The sequence below is a fragment of the Tinamus guttatus genome, unplaced genomic scaffold (genome assembly GCF_059628265.1).
Source record: "Tinamus guttatus ecotype Peru unplaced genomic scaffold, ASM5962826v1 Tinamus_guttatus_pri_ptg000309l, whole genome shotgun sequence".
Classification (NCBI taxonomy): domain Eukaryota; kingdom Metazoa; phylum Chordata; class Aves; order Tinamiformes; family Tinamidae; genus Tinamus; species Tinamus guttatus.
In genome coordinates this window covers 522,807-542,092 of record NW_028288843.1, presented here as the reverse complement: position 1 = coordinate 542,092, position 19,286 = coordinate 522,807, and the positions used below count along the sequence as shown (strand labels likewise).

Sequence of the window (19,286 nt, the reverse complement as noted above, 5' to 3'; positions counted from 1 at the left end):
ATTGGTTAGAAAAATTGGTTTGTTTTGAGCTTGGATAATGGGAACTGGCAAAGATGTTAACTAGTGTGCTCGTGTTAGATTTTTGTATTTGTACTGTTGTAGTTGCGTGATCATCTCTCTAAGTGATAACATACAACATTATACCAGGTGTGTTTGATGCAGGCCTATTACATGCAGACCATGCCTTTTTTGAATTTATATCTTATTGATGGTTACTCTATTTTGTCTGCTCCAAAGGAAAGGAAAGGGAAAAACTGCATGACTTTCCATGCAGTTTGTTCATACAAAGAAAAGAGCAAATAGCCCTTTCTAAGTGGACTAATTTGCGTAGAGAAGCCCTGTTGGCTTTTCCAGAAGAGAAGTAAATGATAAAACAATTGAATACAGTGGCAGCAGTTGCTCTCTAGTATGTAGTTAGAGAGCATATAGCATCAGCACAGATGATAATGTCTCTCTTTCACATGTTTACAGGCTTTTCAAGCCAAAGCTTATCCTTTGTTCTTCTGCCTTTTTTGTTTGCTTGTCTGTTTACATCCCACAACATTCATCCAGTAAAATATCAATGATCATAGTAAGGTGATACAGTCAATATTAGCATTTCCCATGCAATGTGGGAATGTGGAAATTTTTAGGACCTTTCACTCATAGTAATAGGATTTGTACTTCTTAAGAGGTTTCCCTGTTGGACTCTGCAGCCTTTTATTTCTTTCATTGTCTCTTACATCCATATGGCCTTCCTCAATTTTGTCTGTATTATAATCTCTTTGCAAAGGCAACAATCTTTTTGCTTGTAAATCTCCCGAAGACCAAAGCTTTGCTCGTTGGACTGCTTAGTTGCAAATAAAAATCATACTCATTTAAATTATTTAACATTACCTTCTTGCATAGGGAAACTGCTGTGATTTAAGCTTTGCACTAATTGATGAAGTTTGAGTAGACGGAATATCTGAGAAGGGCAGCTTTTCTCCCTCTCTTCTATCAAATTACTTTTAAATAGACTAAAGCTTGCATGTTAGAATAATTTAGATCTTCTTACAAATTTCAGTGGACACTGAGATTCTCCTGTCTGTTCACGTTATCCTGGTTACAAACCTACCTCAGAACCTTCCACTACCCTTGAGTCCTGCAGCTGTTCAGCCTCCACTCTCTTAGGTGTTAATTTGGCCTCTGCAGTGTTTAATGTGCACTCAGTCAGACTGGCGCTTCTCTACCCATTAGTTTTCCATTCCTTTCAAAGCCAGTCCACAAACACTTGCTCTTGCCTCCTATCTTTTGGTTTTGTGCTAGCTTTTATTTCTGACTTTTGTCCTTACATGGCTGAGTTGTGGGGTTTTTTTTCATTGCCAAACGCATTAATGCTTAATTTCAGCTGAAGTCATCATTGTTGTGTGTCAAGCACAAACACCATATTCCTCACTCTCCGTGCCAGTCTGTTCTCTGATTTTTGTCAAAGAAAGGCTTCCTTCTTTATAAAATTGCATAGTTATAGCCAACTCTCAATTACCTTTTGCCATAGTAGCTAGTGTTGGCTGCTCGTAAGTGTATAGACACCCTGGGTCAAGCAGGATTATTGATTAGTTATAATACAGTGCTGCTCTAGTGCACTTCACGGGGCAGACTTCCCTAAAAAACTGACACAATTGCATTCTTGGAGCTGAGAGCTAAGAGTAATCATCCCAAGCAAACCCACATGTCAGAGCAGCCTGGTTATGTCCTCAGTAAATTTCCAGTTTGCTCAGAACAGACTAAAGCAAGCTGGCTGTGGTCTTCTGGAACCATCTCAGATCTGGCAAGGAGAAAAACAAGCTGGAGTAATAAGTGCTGAGGTAAGAGCCATCCAGGTGTTGACACTCTGGGTTGCACGAGAGTTCGTGTTTGGACAGTGCTGGACCCAAGCTGCTAGGAATTACGCTTACCTAGAACTGATGAATCCTCCCGGAGAGATATTTCTACTCTGGTTTTTAAATGCCATAGTACTCGTATTGTAAGGGCTTAATGATTATTTGCTGTGTTCAGTAACCCAGATAGCAGAGAATTGACTTTAATGAGAGAGAGCAGAAATCCAAAGCAGCAGGCCATAAACATAATTATGCCTGAGACAGACATAGAGACTCCCATGTCTCTGAATAGCCACAAAATATTTTGAGTATTTGGTATACAAGTAGCAGTGATAGTCTGCCATGGCCTACAAGTGTCAAAAGTGGCCTGTTTAACAGGCAGCTGGTGGGTATGCAAATTAGATGCTAATCATGCAGCTGCTCTGGCACTGAGTGGCATATATTGGGTAGCGGTGAGTCATGAGATATGCTTAGTGTTGGCTATAGGTATAGAAGTCTATAAGGACTTCTGCAGACCTGACAAGGAGGTGGGTATGGGGTAGTGGCTGAGCAAGTAGTTGAGCGTAGGGTTGAAGTGTGGGTTTTGGAGTCTACAAGAAGTCACTGATACTATAAGGCAGTTTGGAATTAAGATGTTTAAATTGGGACCACTAGTTAGGGTTGGAAAGTTTAGAATAAGGAGCATCTGAGAAGAACTTTGGCACTCAGCAGTGTCTGACACCCTGTCTCTTTTGGGTGTTTCCTTGTGAATCTGTTGGATCCCAATGGGTACGTTGGGTTCTGTTAGCTATGAAACAGAGTGCAGAGGTAGATGAAACAGAACCAAGTAAATCTGTTTCTTGTTTTGTTTCCACAGAAATGAAGAAAATACACTTTTCCTAAGACAGAAACTTTGGGTACCATCAGTATAAGATCTTCAGATTACATTACATTTTACAGGAACAAAGTAGGAACCTCGTAGTACTATATATATGTTTCTATACTCAGATGGCATGTCCACAATATGGAATTCCGGTTATGCCCCCCTGCAAATACATCCCTTCAAGAAAATTCATAGCACAAATGCTAGCAAAACCAAAGTTGCTAGGGTTTCCTAGAAGGAAAACCTAGAAGGGTCTCCATTCTAGTGATAAAGCTGTGGTTTGTTCTAAACCATGACTCTTGCAGAAACATACTCTTCACAAATTACCTCTCAAAGACAGAAGAACTTAGGGCTGTTTGTTCATTTTGCCTTTCTTAGGAAATTTGCCAGGTAGTTTGATAATGAAGGTACAAATTGTCATTAACATTTGCTCTAAAATAAGAAATCTTTTAATATTATGGTTTAGGTCAAGCTTTTTGGTTTTGTTCTTTCTTTCTTTTACTGTTTCTTCCCCTTTCTTTTACTGAGTTTTGTTCTCCACTTCCTCAATGCTTGTTGTGACATTCCTGTCTTGTCCATATGTTTCATTATCTCATTGAAAGTAACGTGTTTTAAAAGTTAAGAATATCACACAGTGTACTGACTTCTTCAGCATTATTTAAAGCCACCTTCTTGCTGATTGGTTTATCCAAAATAGTTATAAGCTGAGCTGTGAAGAAACGTGATCTCTCTCTTTCTCTTCTTGCAGACTGCAAATGATAACCTGCACACAGATGATGAGCATGAATTCAGAGGAGACAAAGAAAGCTATCTGTGTGCAGTGTGCCTGGATCTTTATTTCAATCCTTACATGTGCTATCCCTGCCACCATATCTTCTGTGAACCTTGCTTGAGGACCCTTGCCAAAGACAATCCAGCCAGCACGCCATGCCCACTATGTCGCACTACAATTGCCAGAGTCTTTTTCCAAGCAGGTATAAACATTAAACTTTTTACAATATAGAAAAATGCTTGTAATCTTTCTTTTTGTATTTCTGCTCTGAATAAATATGTAGCTGAAAGCATAGTAACTCCCTGCTACAAAAATATTCTCCTGCCCAACGAATAATAAAGAATATGTACTGTGCTAAATCCACAATCCATGCAGAGCATAATTTGGTCTTTTTACCTATCATGAGGATTTCTTTTCATTTATTTTTTTCCTAGAATTATTACATGCAGGCCTTCATAAATGGTAAGAACCTACTGTCAAGATATATTTCAAAAATCTTAAATTTTTCAGGTGGGGTTTTGATATTTCATATTTCTTTGCTAAATTCCTACTAAATTCATATTTAGTCTTGCTATATAATCATAAACTCCGAACATTACAAACATGCATTTGCTCAAAGTACCTCACTAAAAAGGCATTTTAAAATTATTAAATTAATGACAAAAGTTATTCCTTTCTTGGTTTTATGACTTTAAGTTAGCCATAGGTAAAAATAAAAGCTAACAGAACTATAGAATTCTAACTAATATTGTTTTAAAATTCTGCCTTCCTCCGGTCTTGCACCCTCATCTTTAGTACTCCTAACTTCATGCAGTAGGAAAACATTTGTGCTTTGTTGTTGTTTGGGGTCAGAAAGGATATAGGAATAAGAAAGGTTAAGTTGTTGTTTGGGATCAGAAAGGTTAAGTGGTCCTGTTGATACTATACATGGAACATCATGGGTCAGTCTTTATACCTACAGCTTATATAGGTAAATTTCGAAACTCTGGATAAAGTTTCACTATGATATCAAGAAGACTACAGCACTTAAACTCTGCCTAGATGGTCACAAAGTAATGGAAACGACTCAGCCAGAGAGAACACCTGTTTTTTGAATGCTGCAGAAATCATGCAGACATCCTGCTTAAACAGGGATAGTGCTGTGGTGATGACAGGTTGGGGATGCAGATAATGTGGAATTAAGTTAAGATTTTGCACTGGGCAGGAGAGCTACCCAGCTTCTATTTCTGATCATGCACAGACTTTTCATTTGAAGAGCACAATGTTGTATAATTGGATGACAAACTAGCTTGAGGAACTGAACTGTCTGAAAAATAACTTGTTGGAGTGGGGAAGAGGCATTTTTTGGCCATACTAATTTCCCTAGCATGGTTCACTGAAGTGCTGCGGGTGGCAGGAGCAATGGCCACGGGTAGAGACTGACTAAACTAGCACTGTGGCAGAAAAACTGCATGTGAAACTGAAACCTGGGCACTCTCAGCACCTTGCCTGTCTGGTATGTAGAGATTTCAAGCTGTTCTCACTTCATTTTCTTAAAGCTCTGTGCTACTTTGGATTTGATGTACAAATGAAGTGCGTTTCACTACTAGAGAATGGCTTTTAGCTGCTGTAGGGCTTTGAATAAAGAAAAGCTATTTAACAGGGTTACTGCACTAAAGTACCAATAGGAGAGCAAAAAGAGGATAAGGATGCTTGCTGAAATGTTTTTGCAAAGCTTTATAACACCTCAGAAGTGCTATCAGCTAAGTGAACTATTTCCAGAATTATTTCTAGCAATTGAATACTTAGGAAGGCAGGTAGTTTTATTGAGAAAATGGATTTGTGTGACTGAACTGTAAATAGAGTGCCAAGAATAGAGAGTCATAGCAAGTATATGATATATATGTAGAATTAACAACTTCAGGTCAGAGAAACCCATATGACCTAACCACACCTAGCATATTGCTATGTAGTTTATGGCAGTATATGCTTGGCTTAGCAATATATTTGAAAATGGATATATTAAATTGCTTTATTTTATTATATATCTATTAAGAAAAATATTTTATAATTTGCCAATGCATAGCATCTTGAGCAAGTTATAAACAGTATTTCAACCCAGAAATATTGATGATCTAATATCCTTAGAAAAATTAATAAATCAGCATACTAGGGAATACAAGTAGTGCAGGACTAATATAGATGTAAGACTTTTAAAAGTTATATAAAGCCACAGCTGTTAGTCTGTGCAGCCAATGAAGCAGAATTGCTGGCATTCTTTACGTTTACCACTAATGTTGCAGCCTGGCTGTCTTGCTTCCTTAACTAATCTGTTCTGGATGCTTTCTATTACTTTCATATTTTGTTTTACAAGGATATGTCAAAAAAAACAAGGATGTGTTCAAAAGTTCACTTTTTAGCTTGTATAGTTTTGCAAATTGAATGCAACTAAAATAGAAGAATGCATGTAACAAGTCAAAAAAAAGCTGAAGGCCATTAACAACAAGTGTAAAGGAAAAGGTTCATTATAAAAAAAAAGTGCTGAGTTCAGAGCTGTGAAGACAGATGTGACTCATGAGGAAGCTTAATCTGCCCTGTTGCCCATCTCAGGGGAGCCTCTTCTACTAGTCCCGGGAGCATGAGTTCAAGTGCAGACACGTTGCTCTGGTGTTGCCTGCAGCACATTCCCATCTGCCTTAAGGGACAGAAGGCCCTTCCCCTCAGGATAAATGTACTTTTGCTCAGATGATTGTGTGCCAGGGACCCACCTATGAAAAAGGACAAAAATTGATCTGGTTGCAACAATCCATGCCAGGAAACTCCATCTTTTAAATCTCTCTCGTACTAGCCTGGGACAGGCTTGTGCACTTGTGAAACAAGTGTTTTTGATTCATGTAAAGTATTTCCAAGAAGTGCCAGATCTGGCACCCATGTGTAATAAACCCACCACTTCTAAAAACCAGAGTAAGGGTACTATTTGTGCACAGAAGTCGGCCACGCAACAGGGAGGGGGTCCCCTACGGAAAGGTCGCTTAGTCTGGCCAATCTGAAAGCCTAACGAAGCAACCTTGCAAAAGCCTGTAGAGCTGTCATCACTGCTTTTGCTGAAAAACAGGTATTAGATACCTCACCAAAGATTTTAGTGGTTAAATTTGGAAAGTCAATTTCAAGGAATTGAGTTAATTTTTATAGCCATTAAAAGGAAACTAAAACACTCTCGTGTTGATCTTGCAAGAGGCGAGCAGAGTCTCACCAGAGACTATATCTCTGAATCCTGATAGTACTCAGTCAGAATAAATTCAATGCCATATAGAGCTCTTCCATAGAAATTGAAAAACACTTGTGAAAAAAGGACTGAATTTGTTTCAGATATACTTAGAAAAAATGGCCCCACTCCCTTCATGGACATGGGTTTGTGTAGCACAAAGTAGCACTGTTCTCACAAAACGAGGTAGAAGCTTTGGGGCATTTCGTACTTTCTACATGCTGTGTGGCCAACTCTATCTGCATTTGGACATAGTGAAATACAGAAGGGTACATTAGAAGACTTTAGAGTAAAAGCAGCTTATTTTTGACTTCGAGTCTACTAACCCCTTCCTCTGACATAGCAAGAGCCACTGCAACAAAAGGGCTCATAGCTTCGTGTCAGACTTTCACTTTTTCCTTTCACAAAAACTTTAGCTTTCTCAGATTTGTCAGAAGATTCATCTCTTAAAAGTAATAAACATTGATTATGAAAAAGATATGCAAAAATGCACAAAAGTAATAATAATTATAGTAATAATACATAAGCCCTTTCAAAGGTCTGTGAAAGCCCTTTCTCTTCTTTCTCTTTTTAAGATACTCAATGACTTGTGGAAACACCACAGTATTATTAGTATTTATATGGAGCCATGATAGCTGGAAGGGAAAATGTTCATCCAAGCAACTAAGATTAGGGTTTAATTTTTTTTTTCCTGTTAGTTTGGTAACTTATCATCAGATCACTTCTCTGTGATAGGATAATATGTTCATCTTTTAAATCTATTTCCCATAGGTAAATGATTATGGATAGGTTCATTTTGCCATTTTTGTCTTGCAGACCATCTAGCTGTTTCCTCACACATTCCACTGTGTCATTAATCATTCTAAGAGTATGTTAAGTATTAATTCCTGTTAAGTATTAATTAATTTTTTCCAGACTTTTCCATCTCTTTCCATTATTGCCGGCTGTTATTGACTGATGATGCTAAAGCAAAGAACAGCATGAACAAAAAATTAATATCCCAGATTCATTCATTCATAGAGATATTAACTGTCTTGGAATGTAAATACCCTATTTATAAGATATTTCATTCACATAGTGTTTCACATTATCTTTGCTAAATATCTTAGTCTGGAAGTAGAGAATTAGAAGAGCACGTTTAAGACTTGTTCTTGCTGTATCTGGACATATTTGTTTTTATGTGATTTTCAAAAACTTGAGGCAATCTCAAGATATGTGATAATCCAAAAAGTGTTACACAGAAGATGAGGTATTTATTTTGTACAACTAACATAGGAAAATTATTGCTGTAATTGCAGCATTAATATATGTATATTCTTTCCCATTAATTTTTGTAGAACTGAACAACTCTACCAAATCTTTTTTTCCAACGGAATATTTGAAATTAAAAGAAAGTTTTCAAAAATCAAATTCTGCAAAATGGCCTCTACCAAGCTGCAAGAAAGCTTTCAGAGTTTTTGAAGGTAAGAAAATAGTTTCTATATAATTTTGGACATGAAGAATGTAATTTTCAGATTTAAATGGGTATTTTTTATATTTTTCTCCATCTCCACAGACACTTTAGTACAGTATTTGAAAGTAAATGTCTAACTGATCATTAGAGATGAATGATTACTAGAGCAGAGCTAAGTTAAAATTTCTTCTTAAGCTCTGAACCAAAAGATAAGCTGCAAATTGTAAAAGGGAAATTTGGATGTGTAACTTTTTTTTAATCTGTAATGTTTAGTTTTGTACATATTATCAAGATAATTTTATATGCAGTTTTTTTGTTTGGAAAGTTTATAATATTTCATCTGCATAGTGGAATGAAGAAAGTTATTCTAGAAGAAAAGTTACCATTTCTAATTATGGTCAATAAAGAATCACACACACAAAAATCCAGAATCAATCTTTCATGAAAGAGATCTTATAAATAGTTGGAATTATTTCATAGATATTATCATTTTATACATACAAAATGGAATAAGAGGGTTTTTTTTTTCTTTCTAATTTTAACTTATTTCCTATTTATTATATGAAGGAAGCGTACTTTGATAGACAAGTGAAACGTATGATTTACTGTTTATCCAAGTTTCCCATTTTCAGTCTAATGAGGCTTTTCTTCACCAGGCCTCATCTGTGTTTACTGATCTAGTCACTTTCTGTAGTGCTGACTTGCTAACAAATCTATTTTTTCTGTTCATAAGAACAATATATATTGCTTCTGTAAGAGCATATAGAAAAAGAAAAAAAAAAGCAACATCCTTGTTATAGCCTCTTTATGTGTCTACACTGGCCTTTTTATAGGTCAAATTTGATATATCTGGTCTGCTGCTTATACAACACAGAGTGTCACAGAGCATCATGCTTTGATACTGAAAATAACACGGAATGCTATCAAAAGTGAGCAGGCTTGAGAGGTTTGAGAACTGGCAGATGTTCTTTGGTACTGCCCAGGGGAGGAAGCTGTTGGCAGGAAAAGTAATGTTTTTTTTCTCCGAGGGCAGTTTGGATGTTGGTGCCAAGCTTACAGTTTTGTTGTAATCCATTGCACTGTATATATGTCATGTTTCATGTATGTGTTATAATGTCATATGAAGATGCATTTCATATATGTGAAAAGCTATGGTCTTGAGCTTCATACACACAGAATGGATTAATGGGGAGATCTAGACATTTCGTACCACTTAAGCCGTGTACTACCTGGAAATCAGACAAGTTGTCCCACAAAAGTAATTTAGACTGCAGGATCTAGGTATCTCAGAAGGGAGGCATAAAACCCCCTCACAGAGAGAAATTTCAAGGAAGAGAACATGAGCAGGAGAGAGCTGGGGTGGAGCTGCAGAAGGCAAAATATGCAGAATGGGAAGAAGAAAAGAGCTGAAAGGGGTAAGTTCCATTAGAAGGGGAACTGGAGTGAGAAGGGAAATTATTACACTGCTTAAAAGAGAGAACAGAAAAATGCTGAGATTTGACTGTGAGAATAACTGATTCGACAGTGCTGTACTGTCAGAAACCAAGTGGTGTGGCCCTGCTGGAAAAGTGTGGTCTTTTGTCCTGCACACAGCACACAGGCATAAAGGTCACTGAAAACCTGGCTGCTGTTTTCAAATTTAATATGGTTCAAGCTCTCCCATATTTTCAGAATGTGGGTTTATGTGGGTTTAGTGCTCTGGACATAAAAATGGTAAACCTTGAAAATGTACTTTAAGTTATGAATCTTAGTTAAGCTATGAACTAGTTTTGTTTGAAAAGCAGAGGTTTTATCAGACACAATTTGTATCAACTTAGCCCTGAAATACCCTCCGTGGTTGAGCCGTTTGTACTGAAGCAGCCCTAAGGAGCCCAGCTGTGCTGCTCTGAACACATCCTACTATACAGTAGTGTAGAGCAAAACTCTTGGAGTTTTTTGCTAAATGATCTGCAATATTATAGTGAAATCTAGATATCCTTAAAGAATGAAAGTAATTTTTGAATGATTTTGGTAATCATGCAATTCAAGAAATAAGCATCTAAAGAGGATTGAGCAGTGTGCCAAGTAGCATTGAGGCCGGAAACCATCAGTGTGCTATTCCTTTTAATAACTATTTTACCCTTTTTGAGACTATCTAACTTTTTGTATAAAGCTAAGCTATAAATGTCAATAGCCTTTTGCCTTTATGCATTTTGTCTGAACCACAGAAACTGGAAGGCCAGTAAGTAGCTAGGGAACAGTGACAGGGGAGGAATGAAACTAATAGGATGTGATGTCACTACAGCAATATGATACAAAAGTACCATACAAAAGAATATTTCAGCAAGAATTTATGACAGCTGAAATATAGTATTTGGTCAGCTGGGAAGATGGCAAACTTGAAGAAAAAGAATGCTTTTGCAGCCTTATTTATATAAGTGTTCAAAGATAAGGGAAATGAAAGAGGATACTGAAGATAGAGTTCCAAGGATGAACAAAGGACCATAAAGAAAATTAAGAACTTCAGTCAGTGGAGAGACAGTGGAAAGAAATGTGTAACAGATAAAAAAAGTGATGAGAAAATTAATAGAATGAAGAAAGTGATCCAGTTTTAAAGTAGGAGAACAGATTTTTGCTATAAATCATTTTTTAGAACTGTTGTGTGATGTTCTGCCCATTTGGCGTTTAGTGTGTTGTAGTGTAGGGGGAGGTAGAAAAAGAAGAAAAAAATAAAAGAAAAAGCAAAAAAGCATTTGATCATTAAAAAAAAGAATCTATTTACCTTCTATCCACCAGAATTCCTTCATGACTCCCACAGTCAAATGACTTGTATCATTAAACATGAGATCAGTTACCCCAGTTTTAGTATGCATCCCAGCATTCTGACTAGCCAAGTATCTTATATTCGAGTATCGATAATTATAGAATAATAACAGATGTCTGGACAGAGGAAGAGTACGCTTTCTAAGCTTATTCTGCCCTCCCACATTCCTGGTGCTTCATTTACTTCCAGGGAAATAAACAGCCCAAGATAGAACACACAAGTTGTTCTAGCTTTACTGTGAATTTGTGAGGAGGACTTGGCACACTAGGAGTTCAATAGTTTTCATAAAGTTGGTAAATACAATTTCACATTTAATTAATCTTCAGTATCTTAGTTATGTGAAATACTGAATATAAAAATGTGCTTGCATGCATTTAATGTGCTTTTTTGTAGGTTTATTTCTAAAGCTTTCTTTCCTCTTTTTTTTTTTATCCTTTTTATTAACCTGATTCTTTGATGAGATACGGTAGCTAGCTTTATGGTTTGTGTTTTAATCAGTAACTGCTGAACTGTTAGTCTATGAAATCAGTCTTTGCAAATTCTTTTCTGGTTATTAATTTATTATTGAGAATATTGTTAATTAACAAAAGAGGCACTCTCATAATTTATGTATTTGAATTCAAACTAATGGTAGGAACAGTTGCTTTGCAAAAATTTTAATTGTAAATAAGAATCCCTTATTCTAGTTTGCTTTGTGTGAATGGAAAAAAATCTCATCTTTATTTCTTGCCTAGTACAAAACTGCAACTATGTCAATTTTAAACATTTGTAACTTTGAATGCAATTTGCAATACCTCAGAAAACAAGCTTCAAGTGAGAAGCTGCCTACCTTCTCTCTTGAAGGCCCGAGACATGTTATTGTATTGATTAATGATAAAGACCAAATTAATGTTAAATTCAAGCAGTGCTTTTTTGTATTGTGTGTGTTCTATTTAAGCTTAAAATACAAGCTTTAAAACATATGGGTTTATCTATAGCTGTAAAAAATGCAGAGAATAGCTTAAAAAAAAGATAGTCCTACTTCTGACCTTGAAAAAAAATATTGGCAAATAGAGCAGTATCCATGGAGGATTTACAGAGTTTTAAGATGAGAGTACTGGTGGCTCGAGTAGTTATGCTGACATTTGTCAGCAAGAAGCAGTATTTGCCTCAGAATTGATTCTTTAAGGCTAAAATTTCTAGGAACCACTTGCTTCGATCAATGAAACATATATCAGCTATTGGCATTATCACATTTTGAAATTTCTGCATTGTTCTTCTAGAACTTCACAATAGCTTCTTATGTCAAATTCCTTACAAAAATGTCAAAAAAAAAGGGGGGGGGAAAAAGGCTAATTATAACAATGGAGAACAGCTGCTGCTAAACCACTCTCACTTCTAAAAAGGGAAGTCCTTATGCAATCAGATCTTGTGTCCTGTACTGAAGTCTTGGGGGCAGATCTTTTTCAAATTTTCACAGCAATAAGTTGCTTTTCTAGAGCCTTGACTTGTTGGATGCTCACTGTGCACTGCCATGTAAGCTGCCCTCACCCCGATCTTCTGTATGCAAAGTCACACACACAGCAAGTTCAACAGATCCAGTTGGCTGCATGTGCCCCCAACTGCTCAGGCACAATTTATCTGTCTGAGACTGTTGCAGATTTCAACACTTAAATTCCAAAAGCCTTGCAGCCAGCAAAACAGGAGAGTGAATAGAAAAATGGTTTACAGTAAGGCTTACGTAGTTTACATGGAGGCTCGTTTAAAGCCCAATTTCTAGCAAAAAGTAGTAGGATTTGCTTGGTTTTCTGAAATAATGCCATGCACAGCCATAGTCAAAAAAGTAAGTAGAGTTATTAGGAACATAACAAAATGGAAGCCATTATGTCATTGGCTTGATTTTTGATTAGCCCACGTCTTTGGTTTACATAGGATGTTGATTACATTACCACAAATTAAAATATAGCAAAGCATCTTTTTGAAGGGACGATTTGAGGGTATGGAAGCTTTTCTATACAACAGGAATCTACAGCATTTTAGTTGGGAATGTGTATTACAGGAGGCAGATTGAAGTGGTCTGTGAAGTTGTGAAAGGCCATTAGTGGAGCACATTACTTGAGCTCCTGGAGCTTATCATCTGATTCAGTTTCACCTGAAATGAGCTCATTTTATTTCCTTTGAGACCACTGCACCACATGGCAGAAATGCAATAAGTGTTGGCAATAAGAGATCTGGTTCAACAGTGTTCCTTCTGACCCAAATGGAAATGTTAATCAAGACACACCAAGGAAGAGCAAATGAATATTGCCAATGAAGGCAATAGACTGCATATATACAAAAGGAGTTTCCCGTTTTTGTTTGTTTGTTTTCCACAAAGCTCTTACTTAATTTAAGAAACTCATTGCCATTGAGTATTTTGGGTGCCAGACCTGGGCATAAGGGGATAAAAGGGATAAAGATGCAATTGGACAAATTTGCAGGAAGAAGGGTCATCAGTGACTTCTTAACAGAGTGCTCTAAGCACAGCTTCCAAATCACAGGGGGCCTAAAATGCCTGTTTCTGTACAGACAGCTATGGAAAGGTGTCAGTCTGTACTTGGCTTCTTTCTTATACTTTTTCAGTGGATTTATTTGTCTGTCTGCTTCTGGCTGGATCAGAAAGAAGCAATGAGGTCAAAATGACCTTGGTAGACCTGATAAACTTGCAGCCATAGCAAAACTTGCGCCTGCAGCCATAGCAAAAGTAGTCAATTTGTAAAATAGAGGGAATATTTAAAATTACTTGTGGTCTTATTTTGAATATCATTAGCGTCTTAACAGCAGCTTGCAAAACTTGAGCATGGATTCATGCACCAATGTGCCTATTCATGATTTGGTGAAAATCCTTTTTGAGTTGTACTCATTTATCAGTGTAAAAGGATAATTTGCGCACAGCCTTGTTTTTTTGTTTTGTTTTGTTTTGTTTTGTTTTTCAGTTATAGGTTTCCACTAAGTCTGCCAGACTCTGCAGGCTTTGCACATGTTTATACATGTGTTTTGACTGGAAATTCATGTCCAGAGTGGCAACACAGGCATGCATGAGAAAGTCATATAAAATTTTCAGAATTCCATTTATACCTGGTTGTACTACTGACATTTTCAACCAGTGCTTAATCAACTTACAGATGGTAGCAGACAGACTTTTCAATAAGAGTATTAAAATCCACATTATTGGCTATCAATTTTCAATTGCTTAACTTATGCTTAGAAAAGCCACAGAGATTACACATATTGTACAGTAAGCAGTTCCTGATTGCGTTCATATCTTGAGTACAGTGCCAGCAGTATTTCTGGGGCTCTCTATATCAAGCGCAATTATAGAATAACTAGTTTGGTATGTTAAAACTGCTGTTCTTAAATGTAGAATGATTACATTACAAAGTCTAATCTTAGATAAATTGGCCTAATCTTAGATAAATTGAATGCAGGTTTGCTTAAGGTGAATTGCGCAAAACTACAAACCACAGATAATTTTTGTCCAAGTCCTCTGGGGGGTGAGGACTACCAAGTCTTGCTTACCTACTGCACCTAAATATTTACATAATTCTGTGATTGCAAGATGATCTGAAAATGGTGTCACAAAAATAACGTTTTGTTAAGTTGTTACATTTGTTAAAAGTATAGAAATAACTAAAAGAACACAGCAGTCTTGACTGAGACCCCCCAGAGGGGTTAATATAGACCAGAATTCATGTGTAAAAAGCAAAGATCACTTTATAACATAAGTAATAAAATTTAACGTAATTTGCAATTTAAATTTAAAAAAGAACACAATAACATAAATTCAGACTTACATTTGACCATAATATTTGACAAGTATTACAAAATAAATTAAGAAGAAATGAGGTTTGAAATAGAAGTAGGTTTTTTTAATTAGCATTTTTCACATAAACTACATCTTCATAGCAGGAAAAGGATACTTAAAGAAGGCCAGTATTCAGTTACAGAATTACTAATGTTATTTTTGAGTAAGCAAAGATACTGCTTTAAATTAACATAATGAAGAACATAACATAAAAAGTCTGTATCACTCTTCTCTTTATGCAGTTGATTAACTCATGCACTTTTATAAAATTTGTGGTATTCCAACCTAAAGCTCTACAAAACCTGCATTTTTTATTCTAGAGTCACTATAGGTTTATAAGCTGCAGGCAAATATTAGCCGACTTGGAGCCACTGAAAACCATCACAAACTTTCACCAGTCTCTTCATTGGCATGAAGATTTCATATTTACTCTCCAAAATAAGATAAATAGCAATAGAGCAACTCTGATAAATACACATCTAGAAACCTAATAATTGTACCTGACAAACTGATCCCTATTATCATTAAAATAAAATTCATCCAAATAACTTACCATGATATCTAACTAGCACTGGTTCTACAATGAAAATCTGTGTGTCAGTACTCTAGTCACACTGTAAATTAGTCATAAAATGAACAGAATTAGTTGAATTATTTTATTAGGAGTCAAAAGGTCCCTTATAATTTATCTTAAATAGGATACTAAGGAGAGAACCTTTATTCTTGGAAGGCCTAGAAAAAATTGTGCCATACAAATTCTGGACAAAATATAAAGAAATAATAATAATACAAAGAAACAGTCATTATGCTCAATTGAGAAGGAGAAAAGAGTGCAGTTAATGAAACTTGCCAGTCACAATAGGTAGGGTACTGTTACCCAGTGATTTTCTTTCCTCCTGGTAGAAGTTCAAAAAACTTTGTATTACAATTATTATGCAAAGACATTTAGAAGAGAAAACAATTAAATGAATGAAATATTTTTTCTGAATAACTAGCCCATGACCTGCCTAGGAGATCTTTGATGCTAAAGGCTTTATAGGATTCAAGCTAGGATTGCAAACTTATGAAGAATAGCTTTGCAAAAATATCTCCTTAAAAGAGTAAGAGCACACACAGTCACTTTTAGTGCAGAAACAAGCTTCTTGTTTTGGAGATTAAAATTAGTTTTCCTCTGAATCAGATTCTTGTGTGACTCTTCCAGAGAGGATTCTCTACATCTCTCCATATCATCTTCTACTTGCTATTAAAGAGAGCCTGGTGGATGGAGCGGACCACTTCCCTGGCCCACTGAGGCAGTCCCTGTAGTCTTTCATTGAAGTCATCTTCTCTGCTTCTGTCTTACCAGAAGGATTATCCTAATACTTACAATAATAATGCATCTAAGAAGAAAATAATACATGAATATGCAGCTTAATTCAATTTAAAAATAAAAACATAAAATCTAATGAGCCATTTATTAAGAAGCTTGTTATTTAGAATTGAGTTTCTTAGTGGCATGCTGGGTGATTAATTCTTTTCTGGGTTCCTCAGTGTTAGATCCACCAAATTGATTTCACGATAGAAGAGTTTAAAAGTAGAAAAGTATGTATTTAGATTTATTATATTAAGGATGTTGAGTTTTGCTTTTTACACTAGGTTTTTACATTTACTTTAAAGTATGTGTTTGCAGTGCTCCAATTTATATTTAGAGAATTATCAGCATACAAACAGTATTTTGAAAACAAGTTTTAATCATCTGGTATATATCTATAGAGACATGCTTGGCAATCAGCGGAAGTTCAAATAATATTAAAGCAAGCAGGTCTTGGTCTCAAGAGCGTTTTGAAAAAAATTTCAAATACAACATTGAATTAATTCAGTAAGATTTCAGATATTTTTGCACTGTTGACCTGTGTGGTCATTAGGTATTTATGTATGCATAGAGATGTGACTGTACCAATAAAGAATTCAGATGCATAGGCTTAGGGAATCCAGAGATTAATTACTCAAGAAATTGATTATGGTATATGAAGCCTTTTACTTTCAGGTTACAGATTCACATTCATTGGAAATGGGCTCCAAAAGAGACATATTCTTAGATCTGGAGGCACAGGCATGTAATACTAGTTTAGTACTAAATGCAAAAAACAGTTTCAGTTGCTGGAGCAGAAGTTTGCTTTTAGATCTTGGCAAGTCAAATCCCCAGAGAGCTTCTTGCCTGATAAAGTGAGGTGTAACTTAGTTGCCTGTTTCCCTTGTTCTGTAAATGATTGGGAGGGAGGGGTTAGCTTCTTCTTTGGTACTCACTGTAGTTGCTTTTATAAGGATCTTTACAAGCTGTTCTGTTTTGCAGCAGGTTTTCAAAGACGCTCAGCTACTGTAACAAGGAGGCATTTCCCCCATGCTGCTCACAGGATGGACTACATGGACTTTGAGGATGATAGCCGTGGATGGCGATTTGATATGGACATGGTGATAATCTACATTTATTCTGTCAACTGGGTAATAGGATTTATTGTGTTCTGTTTTCTTTGTTATTTCTTTTTCCCTTTTTAGTTTGTATTCACTACAGTTCAAGAAAAGAGCAGTCATGTGAACCATGATAAAATGAACAATAACAATCTAAAAAAGGCAAAAATGACGTTGCATTTTAATCATTAAGAATTGTAATCAACTGCATCAAGCATGCTCTAGGGGTATCTGCTTGATAGTTCTGCTATTTGTGATGAAGTATTTGAATATGGTTCCAAATATAACGTGAGATGCAGATCATACTTAATTCAGTGGGAGTTTTGCCCCTAATGTATAAGATAGTTATTAAACAGAAATAAACAGTACTGTTTTTCCTTAGGGGAGTTATGTCCATTGCAACAGAACATGATCCATAGGGTCATTTGGGGGGTTGACTGTTGGCACTTTGCAATCAGCCGAAGTAACTGCTGGGCTAGAGAAACCTTAAGCAAATCCTCTCAGAGTTGCTTCAGTTCCTCATATATGCAAAATGAAGAAGATGCTCTCCATTTATAGTCAGATCTTTTGGGGATAGTAGAGTATAAGCACAGGAGTGGTGCTCTGCACATTATATAGACATTTGTCAGAGATCTTTCTATGGCATAATCCAAACTCAAGGAAATTTTGACAATTGATAGACCTGTCCGCATTCTGCAGTGGGGATCATTGTACTCAGTGCCTGATATTCTGAGCTTGCTAACCCAGAAGAGAAATGATACCACGCAGTTTCCTAACAGTTCATCTTTTCAACAAATGGCAATTACAGTAAATCAACTAATCACCCCAAGTAGTGCACATTAGGGAGACCCTTTTTGCCTAGGTTTCCAGAATAGCACTATTCCCTTTTTTACCTATCCAGATCACTGCATAAGGGTCTAGAAAGACACAGAGCTAAAGGAGTGGCTGCAATGCCATTAACCCTGGTAAATACAGGGGAAATAAGTGTTCTTTGGTTTTAATTTGGCCTGTGCATGTCCGTATGGAATTCATACCTTTTTTTAATTACTGTAACAATTTGAGGATACCGCTAAGTGTGGGCTCACCAGTACTGTGTGTCTCTAAGGAAATTATGCAGGAGGACACACTTATTTATTTGCACCTTTCATGTAAACGGATTCTAAAGCACTTTATAGTTTGTGTACATAAAGATCGCAGAGTTAATGTACCGAACTGCAGCCGCTTCAGCATTTGGTCCATCCTTGCAGACATCAAGTGCCGAAGACCAGTACACATCAGTTAAAGAGTTTACTTTTCAGGAAAGTGCTAGGAAGGGGCATAATTCAACAACGAGCACTGCAGTTTGGCCTAGAGAAGCATGTGCACGTATGTATGTAGCTCCTTGGTATGAGGATTTGTGTGGGAGCCCTGCGGTTTCTCAGTTGGTGTTGTACTCCCCTGCTGAAGCAGAGAACAAAGAAATGTGTTGTGGAAGGTGCCATCTGCCAACTGCGATGGCACGCAGTGAGATGAGCGCTTTTATCCGTGTGCTGAACATGGAGCGTGTGCTCACGCTCCTGTGCTGAAGCAAGGCCAGCCAGCGCGGGCTTCTGCACGCTACGAAGGGAGCAGGACCAGAGACTTCCATCTAACCTGAAAAACAGCAGCCAGGCTGCTACTCAGCTTTCCTAGTAGGCTGCAAAAATAATTGCTTTATCTCTTTGAGAATATATGTGGAGAAGTAAAAATTACCAGTCTAGCTACATTAATTTAAGTAAATACTTTTCAGCATCATTTCTTTAATGTACACAAACTTAAAGGAAATGTAGTAATTTAAACTCTCAATCATGCTGTGGGCATGATCATGAGAGAAATAATTTTTATGTAAATTCAGGATATTCAGTTACTTCACATAGAAGAGATTGGCTCTGTTACTGGTGGCATTAGACATAGTATATTATAAGTTTAAAGTTATAATAAAGCTTATGGCAAATTTCTTCTTTATATTGATATAAACAAGTCTTTAAAAAGCTAGTTTTTTATTGTCATAGTTTCATGTTTTGG

The 19,286-nt window shown here is 36.5% G+C and overlaps 1 protein-coding gene across 1 annotated transcript in view; it reads left to right on the top strand.

Moving 5' to 3' along the window:
* The window catches only part of RNF180 (ring finger protein 180), a 45,555-nt gene extending 28,105 nt beyond the window's left edge, over positions 1-17,450 (top strand). Inside the window, 3 exon segments of the mRNA XM_010223544.2 lie at positions 3,449-3,674; positions 8,054-8,179; positions 17,128-17,450. Coding sequence (XP_010221846.2) covers positions 3,449-3,674; positions 8,054-8,179; positions 17,128-17,330 — 555 coding nt within the window. The 3' untranslated portion in view covers positions 17,331-17,450.
* The last annotated feature ends 1,836 nt before the right edge of the window (positions 17,451-19,286 follow it).